This window comes from Ambystoma mexicanum, chromosome 4p (assembly GCF_040938575.1).
Source record: "Ambystoma mexicanum isolate Mex_15411 chromosome 4p, UKY_AmexF1_1, whole genome shotgun sequence".
NCBI lineage: Eukaryota > Metazoa > Chordata > Amphibia > Caudata > Ambystomatidae > Ambystoma > Ambystoma mexicanum.
This window is the reverse complement of record NC_090927.1, coordinates 1,011,083,907-1,011,106,897: the sequence shown is the minus strand read 5'-3', so window position 1 is coordinate 1,011,106,897 and position 22,991 is coordinate 1,011,083,907. Positions and strand designations below refer to the sequence as shown.

General features: G+C 46.2%; 1 protein-coding gene across 1 annotated transcript in view; it reads right to left on the bottom strand.

The window, feature by feature from the left end:
- SERINC1 (serine incorporator 1) overlaps positions 1-22,991 on the bottom strand; it is a 311,310-nt gene that overhangs the window by 86,631 nt on the left and 201,688 nt on the right. The window contains exons 6-7 of the mRNA XM_069606597.1: positions 6,743-6,912; positions 6,520-6,610 (exon numbers count right to left, since the gene is read on the bottom strand). Of these exons, the coding sequence (XP_069462698.1) occupies positions 6,520-6,610; positions 6,743-6,912 (261 nt within the window). The remainder of the gene's footprint in view (positions 1-6,519; positions 6,611-6,742; positions 6,913-22,991) is intronic.

The following is a 22,991-nucleotide window of genomic DNA, read 5'->3' as shown; positions in this document are numbered from 1 at the left end:
TTCGTTCCTTCTGGGCTTTTACTCAATTGTTTGAAACAGGTATGAGTCCTTTGTGCATTTTGGCTTTGGCGGGCTTCAGCCCTGAATCCCACCCAGGCTCCAGTGTATCTGGAAAGGCAGGAAGTGAGAGAGGGTCCCGAAACTTCCCTGTCCTTTGTCTCTTGAGTGAAACCAGTTTTGATTGGCCGGCTGGCCATCCGGGAGAATAGCCATCCTACTGGGTGATTAGCCTAGTGCTGCAAATGTATGGGAACTTGCTTAAAAGGCAAGGTATTTTGGACTGGAGGCAGAGTCGACCACGGGAGGGCAACATCCGACAAAGAAGACATGAAGAGACGCCAGCAGCACACTCCTGGACCACGAATTGCCAAGTGAAGCTGACCCAGTTTTCGTTAGACTTGGAAGGCCCGCACATGACAACTTCCTCCCTTGGGCTGGTGAGACCAACTAGGCTTGAGACGAGTTTCATTTTGGCGCAAACCCCGACTTGCTGAGACTTTCCAAGGCTGCAGAACCCCAATGCCACGGGACCCCTGATCAGCATCGAGTGCACTCTCTTTGGAAGTGCAAATCCAGCCACAAATGTGTGGGCATTCAGAGGACCCTACAGAAGCAGGACATCTTCATCCAGAGTCACCTCACCAGAGTCCAGGACTGAGGGATCAACTAACTCAACCGGAGCCATTCGTCGTCGTTCTAAAAAAAAAAAAAAAAAAAGGCACCAAAACCACAAAAGGCCAATGAATTAAGGAGAATCCATTGCTGCAGCGCCTCTCTCCGAGTACTGCCGCAGAAGCCTGCCAGACGTCCTCCCTTTCATCACCACGACCAAGGACCAGGAACATAGGTCTGCTACACTGCAACAGGAAGGCATCCAGCTGGAACAAATTCTTCAGTTCTCAGGTATTGTGGGACTTGGGGGTACATCACCATTTTGCCAATTGTGGTGCTTCCTAGCTCTGGAAGTACTATTTTACACTCTTGAGTTGACCTCAACTCACTTGAACTGGACTCCAAGCTTGTGCTATTTCAAGGTGGCTTTCTGGGATGTTCTATTGAACTACCACATTACTGCCGCTATCAACATCTCGTTTGCAACAGCAGATACACCACGTTCCCTTAAACATGCCTTGGTCATCCCTCTGCTGAAAAAGCCCTCACTTGACCCGGAGGTGTTGGCCAACTATCGTCCGATTTCCCTTCTACCATTTCTGATGAAGGTCTTGGAGGTGCTGGTATCTCCTCTTATCTCAGAATTTCTAGAATCCTTGCATATCCTGGATCCCTTCCAATCAGGCTTTCGGCCTGGTAGAGGCACTGAGTCAGTCCTTATTCAGTAATGGACGACCTGATGTGCATAGTTGATCAGGGCGGTGTCGGGGAAGTCTTGATCTTTCGGCTGCCTTCGACACCGTTGACCACTCTGTCCTCATCTCCCGGCTCTCCGAGGCTGGGATTTCTGGCCAAGTGATTGACTGGTTTACCGCGTTCCTTGCTGATCGCTCTCAGACAGTTTCTCTTCCTCCGTTCCGCTCCGGCCCTGCCCCTCAATCCTGGGGAGTCCCTCAGGGATCGGCACTATCCCCCATCTTATTTAATATCTACATAAGATATCTCCTGCTCTTTATTGCTGCACATGGGTTCCGCTTCTATTCTTATGCGGATGACACCCAGATCCTGGTCTGCCTGGATCCAACTAAATCGGAAACAGCATCCCATCTCAGACACTGCCTTCAGGAACTGGGAATATGGATGTCGCAGAATTGGTTGACACTAAACGGAAGTAAAACTGAGGTTCTTATTGTGGGTACCTCCAGACCTCAGCTAATCTGGACTGCTGACTTCTGGCCCCCGTCCCTCCGCCCTCTTCCTATACCTGTATCGTCCGTGCGGAATCTCGGTGTACGGATCTCAGCCACACTGACTATGGATTAACAGGTCAGCGTGGTATGTAAATCTGGTAATTTTAAACTCTGGATCCTCCGTAAGGTTCTCCCTTTCATCCCGACAGCTAACCAGGCACTAGTGGTTGCGGCTCTGGTCCTGAGTGTTCTGGATTACTGCAACTCACTCTAGCTGGCGCAACCTGGTCACCTGATGGGGCGGTTGCAACTACTTCAGAACGCCGCGTCCGGAGCGATCATTCACCCCCCTTTTGGTGCTTGCATGACCCCTCTGCTACGACAACTGCACTGGCTCCCCATTGCTCAACGGATTATGTTTAAATCCATGTGTATGGTCCACAGGGCCGCCTTTGGCACCGGAGCTGAATATCTGCAAGCTAAATTCCCCCCGTGACCTGCCTACCTGTGTCCCAAGCGGATTGTCGGGTGATTGTGCCCCACTTTAGGCTGGCCCATAAAGGCAGTCGCGCTTTTTCGGTTGCAGCCATGAAAGGGTGGAACAACCTGCCCTTTCTCTGCGCGAGACTATCGATCATCTTACATTCGGAGAAACCTGAAAACTCTGCTCTTCTAATAGTGGCTCCTTTGATTTTCTACTCCTCACCTTCTCTCTTTTTAGCACCATGATGCCCCCGGGTGTACGTGTGCTTGATAAATAATAAGATAACATGTTCTGACTAACTTTTCCCTCCTTAAAAACTCAATACTGTAATGGTGATCACAAATAAGTAATGTTACCAACCTTAAATGACGTCACTCAATGTGCTGGAATATGTACAACATAAGAAAATTGTACTCGCCAACTTTATTGCTCTTGTTGATTTAATTGTACGGCTCACATCACCCCTCTTAAAATGAGCCACTCTACCAACTTGTCTAGTACAGGCCTATATTAAAAGGTGTGTTACCTAATACCAAGAGAAGTCTTGTAAATTCCCACACCAGTTGGACTCGACAAATTACCTAACAGTAAGTAATAACTTTACATATACTTTTACAAGTGGCAGAACACTTTCAAGGTAAGTAATACAATGTGTAACTGTTCACACTAAGAGTTACAGTTACCAACTAACTATCTGACAAGTAAGTAAACTTTTCAACACTTGTTTTACTTTTCAAGACAGACCCTTTTAAGTATCCAGCCCTTCCCAATACTATTGCATGAGTTCTTTCAGAGGTAGAAGAGGGACCCTAGTGGTCTAGGAGCCAGCTGTAGGCAGAGTGAGATAGGGCTCAGTTGCAAGCAAAGTCAGAGTTCCTGAGGAAGACCGTTCAGACAAGTAAGTATTCTACTTTCAAAGTTAGTTGAGCGTCCAGGAACTTCAGAGAAGACACCCTAGGAAGATTCCTGCAGGGACGTGGGTGCACTGTACGAGAGGACTCTGAATCACAGAAAACACCCCACAGCTACACATAAATCATAAGAGACTGAAGCTAAGTAATACCCAAACCAGCACAGTACCTCAGCACAGAAGAGTTTGGCAGCAGGAGGACTTCAGAATCTGCTGAATTCCTGATCATGAAGACAGCAAGGATCGACGCAGAAGGTTCCAGACAAGTGTTTCTTCGTGGCTGGAGGCGTTTGTGGTTTTGGCGCCCTTTTCAGGAGCCAGAAGACTACTGAATATCGTTGGTCGTTTTCTCATTGTTTGCAAAGTCCAGCACTCTGGTGACAAGATTTTTCGGATGCAATTCACGTCTCTGGAGGTCCAGCAGGATGCCCACAAAGTTTCAGCCACATTTGGAATACCGTGCACCACACAATCGCTCAAGGTCCCAGGGTATTGGGGCATTGCAGCCCTGCAAGGTCGCAGCACGACGTGGGATGGCTCAACATGCAGGTCTTCTTGAGTCTAGTGGGTTTCACTAGGCTCTGGGTCGTCGTTTACGGAGTCCCCAGGTCGATTGGAAGGAAGGGTAACAGCAGGCTCTGGTTACACAGCAGGCTGTCCAGTCACTGGAAATCGTCCCAGCTGCGTTTTATTCATCTTCCCCTTCGGTTCGGGTTCCAGTGGTCGACTCCCTCTTCAGCTTCCAAATTCTGATTTTTATGCAGGAACCCAGCCAATCAAACAGCCGTGCAACATTCAAACTTGGGGGGTTGGCAGTCCTTTTAGGACAGCCAGCTGCCCAGTTTGAAATGGATTCTCGTAGTCAGGCTGGAAGACAAAGGGATGCAAAGTTTTGGACTTCTCCCTCACTTCCTGCCTTCACAGACACTCTGGAGCCTGGACGGGGAGTCCACAGGACTATGAACACAAGGGAATTTCCCACTCTGGAGGTCAGGGGAAGGAACAAGGAATGCTAAAATGGGAAAAAAAGAAGACTGGGGGCATTTTTGTAAAATGAGCACCCATGAGTGCCTTTACCGGGGCTGTGGAAACAGCCCACAGTAAAGGTGCAGCAAATTAGTTAAGAGGCTCATTGCCACCAGCCATTAAAGGTAAGTTTGTCCCTGTAACAGAAATGTTACATTTAAAATAAGAAAGGGGATACCCGTTATCCCCCAGCACTCCACATAAGGTTGGGGGGTTGCTGGTCTCACCTAATACAATGTAAAAGGAATCCAAAGATCATTTCTACCCTTGGAAATTTTTGTTCTCACAAGATAAGTCAGAGAAAGTTAAAAAGGGAGCCCCAAGGGAAACCCAGCAATAGTAGGCAGTATATGCCAAAAGTTGTCAAAGAGGGTAACATTAAAAAAGGCACTTGGGGAGGTGGGGGCTGGGGGGCAGTCTTAGAAATTACACCCATAAAAAGTAAAAGATTCTGTGAGTGTGGAAAAAGGTTCCCACTCAGTGAGGTATAGGGAAAAATAATCCAACAGTAAAGCAAAAAGTTCTGGGGTTAACACAGGCCAGGAAAATTTGGTCATTGCTATGAAAATCTTAGCTAACAATTTAAGAAATTCCCAAACAGACATTCTGCCTGATTCATGGAATTATTTGAGTGAAAAACGCAGATTTGCGCGCCTTTCTGTCCGAAAATCCCCGTTTGAAGTATGGGGATTTTCGGGCAGAAAGGTGCGTAAATCTGCATTTTTCACGCAAATAATTCCATGAATCAGACTGACAGTCTTTCAGTACTGATGGGCGTAGAGACTGATGCTTTATTTGCCTTGTCCTTTTGCCTATTCTTATGGGGAAATTGATCAGGCTTTACTTCCAAAAGGTCAGGTCAGGAGTTCAAACAAAGCAAAAAGAAAGGCTATCCCATAGATGTCTATGGGAGGAAAGCAGCAAAAAGACCTTTTTTTCCTATCAGTTAAAGTATCTGTTCCTCCTGCTCAATGGCCATGGAGCCCAGGTGCGTTGTAGTACTCGCATTCCCAGTTTTCCTTAATTTGTTCTGCATCCTAGGATACATGATCTATGGCAGGTTTCTGAGAACTCTGGTGCATACTTGTCATCATTCTCTAAAATAATAGATACGTAAAAAAAGAAAACCTGGCCAGGACAGAGGTGGATATGATTTGGTCAAAGATAAGGATACCAATTGGTATACAAGGCTTCAGGCATACCTCTGCTTGCATATACCCCCAGCCCCTATATCTCCCTTGACGAGGTCATACTCATGATCATGTCACAACAAGTAGTGAGTAAGATGCAGGACAATGGAGATATCTGTGGAATACAACTCAGTGGATAATACCAAACATTAGTACCAGGTGAGGGAAAATGAGATTATAACATGCAATCTCATTAGCTCTCGCTGGGCGTTACCCAACCGGGAATCCCTATCCCCACAATGTTCCTTCATTCCCCAGTGGGGGGCAGTCACTCAGCCAATGAGGAGGCTCGGAATGGGGTAATCCCCGCTCTGAGCCACCACACGGCTCGAGGCTGCCATCTTCACCCACCTGGGATCAAGTTAAGTGTTGTTTCCCTCCCCCCAAATTCAAAGAATTCCCTCCCCGCCCTTCCAATCCGCGACAGGCCGTCATGGAAAGGAAAAAAGGGCCTACACTTAGACCCTTCTCTCTTTTCCATGGCTCCAATTTTGTTTGTTTACTTCTTGACATTCATTTTCAATGGCCGCCATGAAAAGGGAAAACTGACTTTGTTTTCCCTTCCCCGGCGGCCATTCTTTTTTACATTTTTTTTTCTGTTCCAAAACGCTGTAATATTTCGGAACAGAAAAATAATGCTCTTAATACCCCAGTCTTATGGGCCGGGGTACTAATAGCAATAGGCCACTATGATGGGGGGGGGGCATTACCACTTCAGTTAATGCCCCTGGGCATTCGTTAAGACCCTCACTTCGCTCGGGCGTGTAACTATGGGCCCCAGGGCATTACCTGAAGTGGTAATGCCCCCCTGCTCGGGCCTATTACTTAATTAATTAGTCTTACAAAGACAACCACCACCTTTATGAATGAACATGCAGAAGCTCCTAGACTGAAATGACAAAACAGATATAAAATGTTCAATTATTTGAAGAAAGGAGGGAGGCTATTGTTGGACCGGAAACTTCAATTTACAGGAAGAATCACTGAAGCAGCTACTCGGTGTAGATAGTTTTGAAAGAATACCTTGCATAACAGTTAACATACACTTGCCTATTTGCATAAATACATTTAAAAGGCACTGATAAAAGGTTTACCTAATTTACATACCTGGTTCGTTGGTCATGGAAGACCAAGTCAGATACATTGTGTAAATTGTAATCACTGAAGACTGCAATAATCCAGATCTCGGCTGCGACTCCTACATTCAAGCATAAGAAAATGTGTAGAGATGGAGTAGTAAAAAAGAAGACATTCTTACAATGAGATATACCATATAAAACATAATCAGGAACATTTTAAAGAGAACACATCCCAAGTATCTAAAACATACCTGGATTTTGGGGAGAATGGACAAGATGGAGGACCCAACACACAGCAGCATGTTGACACTAATGAACGCTTTATTTTCAGAACAGCCTTCAGGATGAGTGTAGTACACGTAAAAGAGAACTATAGCGATAAGCGACAGGACATAGTTTATACCTGTAGCAGAGAGCAGAGCTGCAGTAGAAAAACAAAAACAAAAGAACCATTAAATTTAGTTTGTAATTGCAGTGTGTCACTTGGGGGCACACAGTCCCCTTACCCTAGCACAAAATATAGCAGAGTGCAATTAAAATGTAGTAGCATTCAGAGGAATGTAGTGTCACTCATGGAACTGCACCAAATAGATTTATGAAATGAAGTATATATTTTCAAGCACATATGTTTCATTACATAGATAGGACCATCCTCAATGTGTTCTGGTTGATATCAGGAGTGCAGTTGGTAGGAGCTCATTTTACGATTTGTTACTAAGCATGCCAATTAAAGCGTCAGAATGCAGACTACCAGCTTTTCAGCAACAACTGCTTATAATCCCAAGGCTTTGGACAGAATTATGCAGAAACTGTAGAGTTGAGACAAATACATGTTTTTCCATCCATTACTGAGTAATTTTTCCAAGTCATTAACACAAACAAAGACACATACAAACCAAATTTCAATTTAATGAAGCAATATAGGCTTATGATAATCATTATTTTTCTAAAATATCACAAACAGGCCAGACCTTACAAACACAATAGTAATGACAACCAGGTTAATTCAAAGGCTAACCCAACCGGTTCATAGGGTTTATCAAATTTCGAAATATTTCCCTTTAACATTTATTTGTAAAGAAAATGGGAAGCAAATCAGTTGCGGATAGGACACTGCATGTGGAAAGAGAAGGCACAGAAAGTGTAAAAAAGAAATTTAAAACAAAGTGGGGATTTCCATTTAAAGATTAAAAGTCAATAGTTACATCACAGGTGGGCAATCTCCGCCTAAGTCCCAGACCACAGCAAGCTTCAAAAGTAATCTAAGACACACCCATGTTGGTGGTTTCTTTCGCAGGAATTTAATTCAGCAAAGGTCAGCCCCACAGCCCTCATGCTCAGCCCTCCACCCAAGCACCTGCGCCCCTTGAACTTGGTTCTGACTCCAAGAATGATCTAGTAGACATGGAATTTGAAACCAGGAGACAAATCCTGGCTTCCCCTCGTCACCAAAACCTTGTCAATTCGCTGTTTGGTCAGAATTGAATGTTCTATGGGTTCTGCTGCCCCATTTTATGTGGCTCTTAAACTTTTTATTCTCCCTCCCCTCTTGGTTTTTAGGTCCTTTGACTTTTTTTTTGTCCCTATGGAGACTTCTATTAAGTTCACCCTTCAGCTGCAGCCCTCTTGTTTAGTAGGCTGGTCACAGGTGCAATTTAGTTTTGGCTTCACAAGGGGTGCATCCTATTTTACTATATTAGTATCCCATTGTACATTGTATTTATTTTATTGTGCATTTGTTAGGTGTTTATACAACTGAATAGTGTTTCAAAGTTCCACAACGCTAAATGGGAAGGGAACAGGGGAAAATAACAATGGCAAAAACAGTAAAATACAGTCATGGTCCTAATATGCCTTGTGGTATTCGGACGTGCAAATGCAGTGAGGAGAAGTGCAGGGGCTAGGGAAGAGGGCAGCGGAGTGGGCAAGAGCTGGTGGAGGGCCCGGGAGGTAAGTGTTAAGGGGAGCCAAGGAGGAGAACCTGAGGCTAAGTGCAAGTGCAAGCGACTACCAAGGGTCGATGTAGGGCCACCAAGTAGGGACCACAAGGGCAGTGCAGTGGAGTCAGGGGAGGGGGGTTTGGCAAGATTGTGCGCAGTAGCCCTGTGGGAGACGATGCCAGTCTTGTACCCTTGGCAATAGTTAACCCAACCTTTGGTATAGGCCTGTACTACACAAGTTGGTAGAGTGACTGAGCAGCCAGGCTTATCTGAAGAGGGGCCAGTGTGAGCTGGTGGGTTGTAACAGATTCACAGTGACAGGTATTCAAATAACACATATACTCAAGGCTTCTTATTAAAATAATTATTTATTCATTTAACAGTCAGTTTTAAAATAAGCCTTCTTTAGAAAGTGCAATTGGCAACAAGAAAAAACACTTCAAACATACACTCCTTCAGTTTCAGTTAAGTCAGTAGATGCCCTTTTGGGATGTCACACACACACTTCTTTATAAACAAAGGGTGCCTGGTTTAGATACCTGGTCCTCCAGGCTAGATACTCTGAGAATATACAATAATGGACCAATAGGATAGGAGATGACACATCACACCAATACATGTCAAAAGGTAAATTTCAATTTGATTTTTCATTATCAAACAATTGTATAATTTAACTCACGCATTCATTCCTACCATCCATTCAATTTCACTTTCTCTTAAAACTGATACATTTCACACCTATCTCTCATTATCAACAATCTATGGTTTCACACTGTAAATTGCCCTCTACTTGTTATCTGATGGTTTGATCTGTATATAATCAATTTCACAGATGTAATCGTCGACACGTGTTTCGGTTGTCTATTAAGACTTCAGAAATCATGTCCACTTGGTAACGCAAACTTCATCAGCACCACAACAGGAGGTTCAATAATTCCTATTCAACTAAGTAGGGTGAGTCACACCACTCCAAAAAAATGTGTTCTCCTGGCATCTTTAATATCACCTCTTGATGATCAAAAGTATCCTTAAATAGAAGAGAAGGATTCTCAGTACCCCAAATGATTCATCTGTACTGTATACTCCTGTATTTGTGTTACTAGGTCTGCCCAACAGTCATGTTCTGGTGTACATCTTAAATTGTAAATCCTTATATATGAATCTTCATAACGGCCTTGTTGTTCTTACAATCAGGCTCCAAAGAAATTCTCTTTTAAATGTGTTTCTTCAGTTTATCAATGTCGCCACAATGTCTTTCTACAATTGCAGGGACATTTGTCTATATATTCCACCTCGTCCGATTCCAAATCCTTCCTCAATCACCAGCGGTCGCACAGAAGTTACGTAGCTTCTGTGCGACCGCTGGTGATCAAGGAAGGATTCGGAATCAGACGAGGTGGAATAAATAGACCTTGGTTCCAGCAGCAGCAAAGAAGCACAGCCAGCAGGGAGAGGGGTTCCAATAAAGTTAGTCTTGGGGTCAGTTGGTCACACCAACCCAAGGGAAGTCGTCGTCCTTTCCGGGCTTCTCCAATCAATTCGAAATTTTGAGCTTCAGCACTGCAGCAAGGCTTCACCGGGCAAACCAACGGTCCAGGAGGGTGCAGCAAGCAACTCTTCCAGTTTCTTCTTCGGTTCCTTCATCCAGTGGCCGACTCTGCCTTCCTTGCAAAAGAGCTCGCCTTTTATGCAAGTCTCTCCCATTAATTCGCAGCTTAGCCGTCACTCACACAGCAGGGTGGCTGTCCTTCAAGGACAGCCAGCCAGCCAATCACCTTTGGATGCATTCCTGTAATCAAGGAGACGAAGCACAGGGAGTTTCGGGAACCTCCCTTGCTTCCTGCCCTGCCAGACAGGCTGGAGCCAGAGGCGGGCTTCACCAGTGAATCTTGCCAAAGACAAAATGAACATAGGGACCAAACCTGGTTTGGCGCGCAGAGTAAATCTGAAGAAGGACCTTACAAACAAGAAATGGCGAAAAAAGAAGACGGGACATTTTGATAAAATGGGCACCCATGGGTGCAATACTGCAGCTGAGGTAGAAACACACAATGGTAGGAAAAATCAAACTATTGTCACCAGCAATTAATTTTAGTAAGGGTAACAAAATGTTACATGAGAAGGTAAACAAGAGGGATACCAAGTAACCGCTCCAGCACTATGTAAAATGGTGTGTGCTGGGTCTACAAAGAGAAAAAGTTAAGTAAAGTCAATTTCACTTTACTACTCTTGGAAACAGTAGTTTATTCAAGAGAAGGTATTTAAACCTTAGCAGAAATCCAAAGGACTTCTCTGTGACACTGCAGTGTGTGTCACAATATGAAATGATGATGCCTATGGAGTTTGTCAGACTGCAAAACCAGAAGAAATGCAGGATTCAAATCAGAGAAAAATACATGAGAGAGTGGGAAAAAGGTCTCACTTTCTCCAGGAGAAAGATTACAAGACCTGAAGTCCAGAAAAAGAGCTGGGGGTATCTAAGGTGGAAGGGAATTAACACAGAAATTAGAATAATTCTCCCTAACAGGGGGGTGCTGGTATTGACTGGGAAGAAGGGCCTGGAATCTGTTGTACTGTGTATCACATGCTTGTGGAGTTGTGCACATGGCTCGTGAAGGTCAGAGCGTGCAGTGCGAGATTGTGTGTTTACATTCCAAGTTTGGCAGTTGGATATACACTGTTACTGCCGGGTGGGGTGTTGCCAGTGTCGCACATATCATCTGATATAAGTACCGCACTGTAACAAGGAATGAAGTTACGACCAATTAACTTACCTGACTGGCAGTTTGTCTTTGCCCACGTGATGGACATTACGACACATCCTCCCCGTTCACTATAACAAGGAAACTTTGTTTGTAACGCACCAAACCCTGTTACATAACGTGTGGCCAGCACGGAATGTACCCAACTACACCGAAACACCAAAAGTCACCTTAACCCCAACAAGGTACTCCCCTTAATTCACTACAAAGCATGCAGTCCCCGAAAGTCATATGACCCAAATGAACACTGGATCACTTCAATTCACATCACTGGCCATGAAGGTGGGATGCTGCTGGGAAGAGGCAGCTGTTTGGGTAATACCGCCTTCCAGAGGTGACATCTGGTTCCATGTTCCAGATCCTGCCTGCCAGAGGAGGTTGTCAGGTGGGCCCTTGCTAGCCGGGCAGTGGCAGAGGGCAGAAAAGGTGCAGCATTGGGGTCCAGGAAGAGGCACTTAGTGGAGGTACAAAGATCACCGGTTCAGTGGTCCGTATCGTGCCAGGCAGGACAGCAGGGATCATCATCCCAGGCAGGCTGTCAGGAGGCTGAGGTTGCCGCTGCCTGCGGGGGAAGGCCTGTGCAGTGTGTCGGTGATCCGGACACCAATAATAATAATAATTATTTCGCATTTATATAGCGCTAAGAACCCTCATGTATCTGAGAGCTGCGTATTATTACCCATGGTGTGTGGTGCTCATTTATCGACCTCGGAAGGATGAAAAGCTGAGTTTGGCCCTGCCGGGATTCGAACTTGCATCAGCAGTCTCTGCACGGGTGTCAAAGCGAGCGCTCTACTCGCTGTGTCACTTGACCGGCTGTGCCACTTGACCGGCCAACTGGGGAGGAACGGGCCAGTTTGCGTTGGCTGCTGTTGCTGGGCAGTGATTGGAAGCGCCAGTGAGGCGGATTTTGGCGGCTCTGGGTTGTGACTGCGGGTGGAGCGTATTACTTTCAGCCCAGAGCTGCTGCGCCCTATAAGGTACTTTGGAGCAATGTGGATGCGTGTCGCCGGCCGAATATCACGGCAAGAGGCTGGAGATGGCATGTTCTTCACAGCCGGAGGAGGAGCTGAAGGGGAGAGTTTAGTTGGGGATGCGGTGTGGACGTCGCAGTGTGCAGGGCCCTGTTCCTTCTTCCTGGGTCTGGCATGGCGGGGCCTGTTGCAGGTGTGACAGGTCAGATATGCAGTGTCCGGAAGATCGAGGGCAGCCCAGAGGTGTTGCCTGCAGGAATTGTAGGGTCGCGTGAGGATGTCGGTTGGTGGTTCGGAACTCAAATTCTTCTTTGGATGGGTGCCAAGGGCTGGAATCTGCTATAGAATTTCTGCATCAGGTGCCGTCTGTTTGCGTTGAACCTGAGAGAGTTGGATCCAGAGTTTTGGGGTCCATACAGGTTGAAGACATGCACCGAGGTGGAGGACTAATCAGAGGTAGGCATTGGCTGAGGCCGGTTTTGCTGTAAATGCTGTATGTATATATGTTGTGGCCTCTCGGGTCAGTACATGTATTGGTTTGGTCCTGGATTATGTTAGTTTGTTTAAGGCCTGTGATGATGAATTGTGGACTGTTGTCTTCACGTGGTCGCCTGTTTTGTTTAGGACTCTTTTTTGGGGTGATTTGTGGACTGGCGGGTGCGGGGTTGTGGATTTGCAATGTATATGTTATTTTCTTTTGCAGGGGGGGTGGTTTGGACATTTTTTGCAGGGTTTGACCTATTGTTTTGTTTTTCCTCTCCTGCATTGTGGACTTGAGGGCGTTGGGTGCAGCGCTGGACTGCAGCGCAATGGACATTTGGTTAGGGGTATACCTGTTATGCATCTCATTATGGGACCTAATTTCTGTTTGTTTTATCTTTTGGTGCGTGTTGCGTTTGTTCGTAGGGAAGATTTCCCCTGGTAATCTCTGGGGGGGGGCTCTGGAGGGGTGGGGAGTGCCTATTTTAGATTGACAGTTTTGTGCTGTTTGGCGGTTGACAGTGAGGTGCTGTGTTTATGTTATAGTTATGTGCTTCTTAGATAATTTGAGGGACAGTGAGGTGATGTTGGTTTTTGCAGTTAAGGGCAGTGAGTTGCTGTCTAAGTTAAGTGGCAGTTAGGTGCGGGTTAGGTTGAGTGGCAGTGAGGTGCTGTCTATTGTGCGGTTAAGGGGCAGTTAGGTGCGGGCTAGGATGAGGGGCAGTGAGGTGCTGTCTATTGTGCAGTTAAGGGGCAGTTAGGTGCTGTCTAGGTAGGTTGTGGGGATAGTGTGTTGATATCTGGCGGTAGGCACAGGGTTTTGTTTTGAGTTTGTGGGCCATTGGTTTGGAGTTCTTGAGTTGGACATAGACATGGTGGCCACATGTCTGTGTGGGGCTGGAGAGTTGAGTGGGTTCGTTTTTGTGGTTGTGGTGTGCGGGGTCTCACCGAGGAAGGATCTGTTGTATTGTTTCTTGGATTTATATTGTTGTTGATCAGCTGATTTTCTAGCTGGTGTGGGCATTCAGGCTTTGGGGACGGCCTGTGTTTGTTTTAGTTTATCTTGTAATTTCCATTTAAGATCTTGATGAGATTTTTGTGGCGTGGCATTTTGTTTCTCTGAGCTTGAGTGTGAGCCGCGCATTTCTCTTTTGACGATTGGGTGTTCTTCCATCTTTATGGGTTGATGCGCAGTGTTGCAATCAAAGTGTTGTGTTCTAGTTTATGCTGCGTTAGCTGGTTTAAGGAGGGAGGTGGGTCATAATCTTTCTTGCAGTTTGATTATTGAGGTGCAGCTTGATTACTGAAGCTGAGTGTGCCGAGTGAATTGCTTGTGGCTTGTTTAAGTGGTCTTGGGTTGTTCAATGGTTGTGTCAGTGGTAACGAGGGAGATGTGTCATAATCGGTGCTTGGGGCCTGATTATGGCTACGTTTTGTTATGAGGGTGTGAAGTTACTGTGGAACCTGGGAGGTGCCTGGGGATTCTGAGAATGGCAGTTGGAGCTGCTGCTCTGGATGGGAAAGGATGTCTCGGTATTTCTTCTCTACATGTTATCTTGGATGTGGCAATAAACTCACGTATATATAACTTACCTGGCTCAGGTACATCAGTTATATCAGAATCCTGTGAGATTCACAAGGATCAGGCTGTCATGATGCCTACCCCCGGCCATCCGGATCAAGCCCATCAGCCCCTGGAGCAGGCATCCAGACATTTACAAAAACCCCAGCAGCCCCAGCTAGGGGCTGTCTGGGTTCAGTCCTGGCGCCGTAGGCACCAGGCTCATAATAAAAATAATTCCTGGCGCCATAGGCGCCAGGCTCATAGACATTACTTACCTCATGCAGACCATGCTGCAAATAAATCCAAGCCAATGTGAGGCCTGGGTGGGACTATTTTACTACAGGAACTATTTTTTACTCGGATGGTCCTGGGGAACTTCTTTCCTGGGACTACTTTGGAGGCTATTTAAACCACGCCCGAACAGCAGCACATGCTTCGTGTTATTCTGGATCCAGCAGCGTGACTCTCACCGTGCCTGCAGCCAGCATCCAGTCTTCTGCCACGCCTGCCTCGAATCCGGTGCTCCTAGAATAAAGAGGAAGAAAAGGACAAGGTTAGAAAACAAACTTATTTCAAATTCCTCACCTGATTCCGGATCCATTTCATCTCCCGACCTGGAAAGTACATCAGTCCTGCACGCGTCGCTTCGCCAGCTCCAGCACGGCGCCATACTCACCAGTTCTCACAGCATCTTTCGATCCGGCACTGTCTCCATCATTTCTTCGCCGTACTCCGGCACCTAGGGGCACAAGAATAACAAGGTGAGCCAAGGGAAATCAACAAATACCTCTTACCACCATAGACTTACCTGATTTACCACCGGCAGTATTATTCTCCATATCTTCATATGCCGCATCTGTAAAGAGGGAGAAAAACAACACGTTAACGCATGCAATAGTTACCGGACAGCATTGGGTAACAAAGACTCTTACCTGAACGCCAGCAGCAGCTACGAGACCTTCTTCTCACAAACTCAGTTGCAACTTAAGGAAGGAAGGGGACAAGAGTGAACATCGGGCACATTGAACTTGATACTTACCAATCCCGTCTGGTACTTACCAATCCCGCCTGGGACTTCAGAGTCAGTGCTTACCGGAACTCTCCCAACGCCTTCAAACCAGTGAAGTAACTGGTATCTACGCGCCCCTGCAAAACACGCAGGATGGAGAGCTCATCTTTTACAAACATAAGGTGAGGTTACTAAGGGGATATCGGAGGTGATTAGTGGGGGAGAGCGAGAACAGTTGGGAGGCCATCACTAAAACCCACAGGTGGCTAATCCCTGTCTCCACTTGCAGGAAAATATTTCTTCGGCTCCAGCAGACAAGACTAGGCGGGCCAGTCCAGACAGTCATCTCTGCACTACGCATCACGTTGACGGAGACCGCAGCTGTCCGGGTCCGATCGACACCCCTGTGGGGTCCAGGTGAGCGTAACAGAACACAAAGCCTTTCTAAAATACCCACCCGGGTGTTATGGAAACCTCGGAAACCGACCAACTGGCCCAATTATTGGGGGAACTTAGGGCAGAAGTACATGCCGCTCGCCAAGAGACTAATGTTCTCAGGAGAGAACTGATTGTCTCAAAGGAGCGCACTGATGATCTGGCTAGGCAACTACTGCAAATCCAAGCTGGGCAAACGCCCCTACCTGGATATGGGGGAAACCCAACCCCCGTTTCATCAAGCAATCCTGTGCAAGTGGTTTTACCAGGAAATATTCCGTTAGCTCCACCCGAACGCTTTGCTGGGGACCCCAAAAGGTTCGCCGTGTTTATGAACCAATGCCGCTTGCACTTTTTATGCAGACCGGGAGCCTTTCCAAATGACCAAGCCAAAGTAGCCTTTGTATTGTCATATCTTAGTGGCAGCGCAGCAGATTGGTCCATTTCGTTAGTCAACCAGGATGATCCTCTTCTCCGGAATTTTCAGGGTTTTCAAAGGCGCATGGAAAAACTATTCGCCAGACACTCACAGGGTCAAGCCCTGGACAACAAACTTTTATCCTTACGACAGGGTAACCAGGATCTGCTAACCTATATTGCAACCTTCAATAGGTTGGTGGTGGAAACCGGGTGGCCAGAGGAAAAACGAATTACATTGTTTCATCGTGGACTTCGGGGAGAACTCAGACGTCTTGGCTCAAGTTGTGAACCCACCTTAGGATTGCACAGAATGTATAGACTTAGTGGTCCAGTTAGACCACCGACTTCAGAACCGAAAAACTGATCGAGCTAAGTTCGAGAATCGGGTGTTGGTTAAACCCAACTTTGCCCCCAAAAGAACAGATGCATCTGAATCTATGTAGATCGGGGAGGTTAAAGGACCCTTAACTCAAGAGGAAAGAGAAAGAAGACAACAGATGCAGTTGTGTCTGTACTGTGGAACCTCAGGACATTTTCTACGGGATTGCCCTACAAAACCACCCAAGAAGGTGGTAGGAGTTGCTGATAAAAGCCACAAAGCCTGATTCGAGAAACGACCACGCCCGACAAGCGTAGAGGTCCGCTTGCCGAGCTTAAAGAAGGACACTCAGACCTCGCATCTGATCATCCCAATGGTCCTACTTGATCCCAGGCAGCCATTACGTATGCACGCAGTAAGGGCATACATAGATAGCGGGGCCATAGGAAACTATATGGACCACGAATTGGTGTCAAGGATGAATCTACCTCTTTGCAAAAAGACCTCTTTGGATGTCATCACCACAGTTGAGGGAACTGAGATTGCCTCAGGCCTGTAACTCATTCCACTACAGAGATGACATTGTTGAGTCAAGATGGGCATCGAGAGACTATTGTGTTTGATCTAATCAAAGCCCCACAGTTCCAGATAATACTGGGGATGCCATGGTTGGAAACACATAATCCTTGTATAGAATGGCGAGAGAAGAGAATAACCTTCCCGGATTGTGCACACACCTGTTACCCGGAGAAAACTTTGAACAAAGGCCTGGCTACAGTCGTTAACCCAATCGTGCAGTTACCTCAGGAATACCAAGAATTTCAGGATGTTTTTCAAAAAGAACAGGCCAATACATTACCTCCTCACAGATCATACGATTGTCAAATCGACCTCCTACCCGGTGCACAACCCCCATGCACTAGAATCTACGCCCTCACGGAACCTGAAAATCTTCACCTACGGCAATACTTGGACCAATACCTTGCTAATGGCTTTATTCGTCCTTCCAAGTCTCCTGCATCCTCAGCTTTATTCTTCGTGCCAAAAAAGGAAGGTGACCTTAGAACGTGCATAGATTACCGCGCATTAAATCAGATTACGGTAAAAAACCGATACCCATTGCGTCTGATCCCTGAATTACTAGACCAAGTAAAGGATGCTTGTATCTACACTAAGTTAGATCTCCGAGGGGCATATCATCTGGTACGTGTCATGAAAGGCGACGAATGGAAGACTGCCTTTCGCACCAAGTACGGATTATTTGAATATCAGGTGATGCCCTTCGGGTTGTGCAATGCACCAGCAGCCTTCCAGTATTTTATGAACGATGTCCTTCGTGAACTCATTGACGTCTGTGTCGTCGTATACATAGATGATATTCTAGTGTACTCCTCCTCAGAATCAGACCATGTTAAGCACGTGCGTGCAGTCCTTGAGAAACTACGCCAGCACAAGTTATATGCAAAATTGGAAAAATGTATTTTTCATGCTACGGAAGTTGAATTTCTTGGATTTATCCGGACTCCAAAAGGGAGTCCGAATGGACTCTCGAAAAGTGGACGCAATTCTCAAGTGGCCATCACCCAGTTCAGTCAAAGGGGTACAAAGCATGCTCGGATTTGCTAATTTCTACCGCAAATTCATTCCAGACTTCTCCCATGTTGTACACCCCATCACAGCACTTTTGCGAAAAAACAAACGTTTCTTGTGGACCGAAGAGCTGAAAAGGCCTTCCAAGAGCTGAAAAGGCCTTCCAAGAGCTGAAAGCGAAATTCACATCAGCACCTGTCTTAAAGCATCCACGCCCTGAGCTTCCATACATAGTAGAAACTGATGCATCCATTTTAGCCATGGGAGCTGTCCTGTCCCAGAAGGATCCTGAAACTGGTCAACTTCACCCAGTAGCGTTTTGGTCCAGAAAGTTCTCAGCACCCGAGTTAAACTATGCGATTACCGATAAAGAGCTATTAGCTATCAAATCCGACTTTAAGGCTTGGCGGCACTACCTTCTTGGTGCCAGGCATACCATTACCGTAATCACTGATCACCGGAACCTGTAGTATTTAAAAACAGCCAAAGCCCAATCATCGCGACAACTTTGATGGGCATTGTTCTTTGCCGAATTCGTTTTTGTGATCACTTATCGACCAGGCCGCAAAAATGGCAAAGCAGATGCCTTATCCCGAATAGGGATGGGAGAAGCATATGCAAACCCGGAACCGGTGCCAATAATTCCCGAACAAAGAATTCTTGGCATAACTACTCTACAGACACTAGAAGATATTCATTCAAAAATCCAACAACTCTTCGATCCGGGAACCCTGCAGGACTGGGTAAAGAAAGGTCCGGACTACTCAGTCGTCAATGACCTACCTTACTATCAAGGACGACTATTTCTACCACACAAGGAAATACAAGAACTAGTCATCTCCAATTACCATGACACCCTGATGGAAGGGCACCCAGGTATCGCAAAAACTGAAGCGAAAATTAAGAGACAGTTCTGGTGGCCCACTTGGTGAAAAGACGTAGTCATTTGTGATGTCTTGTGACATTTGCACCCAAAACAAAAGCCAGAAGAAAACCCGCTGGCCTTTTACAACCTTTGGATATTCCACCTACACCATGGCACACCTTGTCTTTAGACGTTATTACAGATCTACCTCCATGTAATGGATTAACACCATCCTAGTTATTGTGGATCTTTTTTTCAAGATGGCCCACTTTATTCCTTTAAAAGGATTACCTTCCGCTTCAATTTTGGCCAAGGAGTTCCTCGAAAACATTATTCGAATACACGGATTTCCTTCCATATTGGTCTCTGACCGAGGCAGTCAATTCATTTCACAATTTTGGAAGAAATGTTGTCAATTGGCGCAAATCGACGTGAGGTTATCAACCAGTCACCATCCCCACACCGATGGAGAGGACCAACCAGACCCTTGAACAGTACCTACGTTGCATGCTGCACCAGACCGAAAGCAGTTGGAAGGATATTTTATGGATTTCTGAATATGCATACAATAACTCTGTACATTCTGGAACCGGACAAAGCCCCTTCTATACCATATAAGGACATCACCCTCGAACATCAGAACTCGATTCGCCTCAGCACTTAGAAATGCCTGCAGTTACCCATTTACACTCTACTAATACAAAAGCCTTTGAGGAGGCAACAGAACATTTGAAACAAGCGAAAGAGAAATATAAGAAAAATGCTGATCAACATAGAAGCGATGCTCCCCGATATCAGATTGGGGATCAAGTTTGGCTGGCTACAAAACACATACCTCTAAAAGGAACTCAAGACTTTGAATCCTAGGTATTTGGGACCTTACACTATTAAGGCCATTATCAACCCGGTGGCCGTCAAGTTGGAATTACCGTCTAATATGCGGATCCATCCTGTCTTTCATGTTTCACTTCTGAAACCAGTTCAACCCGGGACAAGACTTGCCAAACCACCTGACCCCATCCTAATAGATGGAGAACCTGAATGCGAGGTAAAGAATATCCTGGATCTAAGTTGGTTAAATCAAGACGTTTTTATTTAATCAACTGGAAAGGTTACGGACCACAGGAAAGGTCATGGGAGCCTAGTGACCACGTTCATGCACCTCGGTTGGTGAAGAAATTCCATCGAAACTTCCCAGACAAACCAGGGCCAAAGGGAAGAACAACTTTAGGAGGGCCCTTGGGGGTGGGGGGAAGGAGGGCTGTCATGATGCCTACCCCCGGGTGTGGTCCTGGGGAACTTCTTTCCTGGGACTACTTTGGAGGCTATTTAAACCACGCCCGAACAGCAGCACATGCTTAGTGTTATTGCACATGCTTAGTGTTATTCTGCATCCAGCAGCGTGACTCTCACTGTGCCTGCAGCCATCATCCAGTCTTCTGCCACGCCCACCTCGAATCCGGAGCTCCTAGAATAAAGAGGAAGAAAAGGACAAGGTTAGAAAACAAACTTATTTCAAATTCCTCACCTGATTCCGGATCCATTTCATCTCCCGACCTGGAAGTACATCAGTCCTGCACGTGTCGCTTTGCCAGCTCCAGCACGGCGCCATACTCACCATTTCTCACAGCATCTTTCGATCCGGCACTGTCTCCATCATTTCTTCGCCGTACTCCGGCACCTAGGGGCACAAGAATAACAAGGTGATCCAAGGGAATCAACAAATACCTCTTACCACCATAGACTTACCTGATTTACCACCGGCGGTATTATTCTCCTTATCTTCATATGCCGCATCTGTAAAGAGGGAGAAAAACAACACGTTAACGCATGTAATAGTTAACGGACAGCGTTGGGTAACACAGACTCTTAGCTGAACGCCAGCAGCAGCTACGAGACCTTCTTCTCACGAACACAGTTGCAACTTAAGGAAGGAAGGGGACAAGAGTGAACATCGGGCACATTGAACTCTTTGAACTTGATACTTACCAATCCTGCCTGGGACTTCAGAGTCAATGCTTACCGGAACTCTCCCATCGCCTTCAAACCAGTGAAGTAACTGGTATCTACGCGCCCCTGCAAGACACGCAGAATGGAGAGCTAATCTTTTACAAACATAAGGTGAGGTTACTGAGGGGATATCGGAGGTGTTTAGTGGGGGAGAGCGAGAACAGTTGGGAGGCCATCACTAAAACCCACAGGTGGCTAATCCCTGTCTCCACTTGCAGGAAAATACTTCTTCGGATCCAGCAGACAAGACTAGGTGGGCCAGTCCAGACAGTCATCTCTGCACTACGCATCACGCTGATGGAGACCGCAGCTGTCCGGGTCCGATCGACACCCCTGTGGGGTCCAGGGGAGCGTAACAACAGGCCCCCGGTCACAGTGGCAGTGGGGTGATCAGCAGGGAAGGGAAAGAGGTCAGGTAGAGAAGAGCAGAGTTTCTGGAACTTGAGGAGGACCGGCTCAAGTCTGAGAGGATCAGGGAGGCTGTTCCAAAAGGGAGGCGCCAGCCGAGGAGAAAGACTTGCCCCCACTCTGCTTGGAGAAGTGTTTGACAGTTAAAGAGTTAGAGAAGTGTAGGGCTCTAGTAGGGGACTATTTAGAGGGAATGTTGGCGATGGCGTGGTCCGAGGCTACAGAAGACCTTGTGAGGGATGCAGAGGGTCTTGAATTTGATCCTTGCAGCCACCAGGAGCCAGTGGGGAGGTTTTAGGGTAGGAGAGATACAGTCCCTGGTCTTGAGGCCAAGGACAAGTCTTGCAGCTCTATTCTGGATTAGCTGGAGGGGGCATAGGGAGGAAAGAGGGCGATTGAGAAGAACAAGTTACTTATCCCTGGTAACTTTCTTTTGACTGGATGTTCCTCCCACACATTCCTCATCTATGTTATCTCCAATATCCAGCTTCAGCTTTCGGAAAAATACATTTTGGCAGAGGGCACTGTGCATCAATGCGGTAGCTGGAGGGCCTATGTCTCGAGGGTGACAACATCGAAAGTATATATGGAACGCGCAGAGCCCGTTGGCTTCAGTTCTCTTTTTCCTTGTCTTATTTACAGAACTACCAGCATTAATGTGGTTTAGGCCATATTAGACTCTGAAGGAGCGTAAAGTGCAATAACATGGATATTCTACTACAGGGTAGGCTGGGAGGGGAGATGAGGAATACGTGGGAGGAACATCCAGTTGAAAGAACATTACCAGGGGTAAGTAACTTGTTCTTCGAATGGATTGTGTCCTCCCACGTATTCCTCATCTATGATAGACTCCCAAAGCAGTATTAGTTTTGGTGGAGGGAGTACGAATTTGTCATTAAGGGTTGTTGTGAACCGAACGAACGACTGCTTTCCCAAAGCTTCCATCCTGATGTAAGGTGGAATCAAGCCAGTAATGCTTTGTAAAAGTGTGAATCGTAGACCAAGTGGCTGCCTCTCAAATATTTTTTATTGGAACACCTCTTTGCAGAGCAGAAGTAGCAGCCACGCCCCTAGTGGAATGGGCTCTCAAGCCTTCTGGGGGGAATCTTTCCCAGCCAGCCTATAGCATTCAGTAACAGCTAAAATAATCCATCTGGACGAAGTCTGTTTGGTTACAGCGTGTCCCAGTCTATGACCAGTATATCCTATAAAGAGTTGGTCATCCAGGCGAAATTTTGACATCCTTGATATGTCAAACCTCAGAGCCATTATTGGGTCAAGTCTGTGTAGCCTCTCTTCCTCCTTGCCAAGATGAGGTGGGGGGTAAAAAGTAGGTAATACTATCTTTTGTCCCAAATGAAAATCTGATATAATCTTAGGTAGGAACAAAGGTTTGTCCTTGAGGACGACCTTGTCCTTATAAAAGACAGTTAAAGGTGGTTCAGAAGATAGTGCCTGCAACTCACTCATCCTACAGGCTGATGTTAGCGCTACTAACAAGATTGTTTTGAATGTTAGTCATCTTAAAGGACATGAATTGAGTGATTCAAATGGTGCACAAATGAGAAACTTCAAAACAAGATTAAGGTCCCAAACCGGAACCTGAAAAGGAGATGGAGGGAACACATTAGTGAGTCCCTTTAGAAATTGTATCACCAAAAGGTATTTTAAAATATGACGTTTCTTCATACGAGCGCTTGAAGATGGAAAGTGCCGCTAGAAAT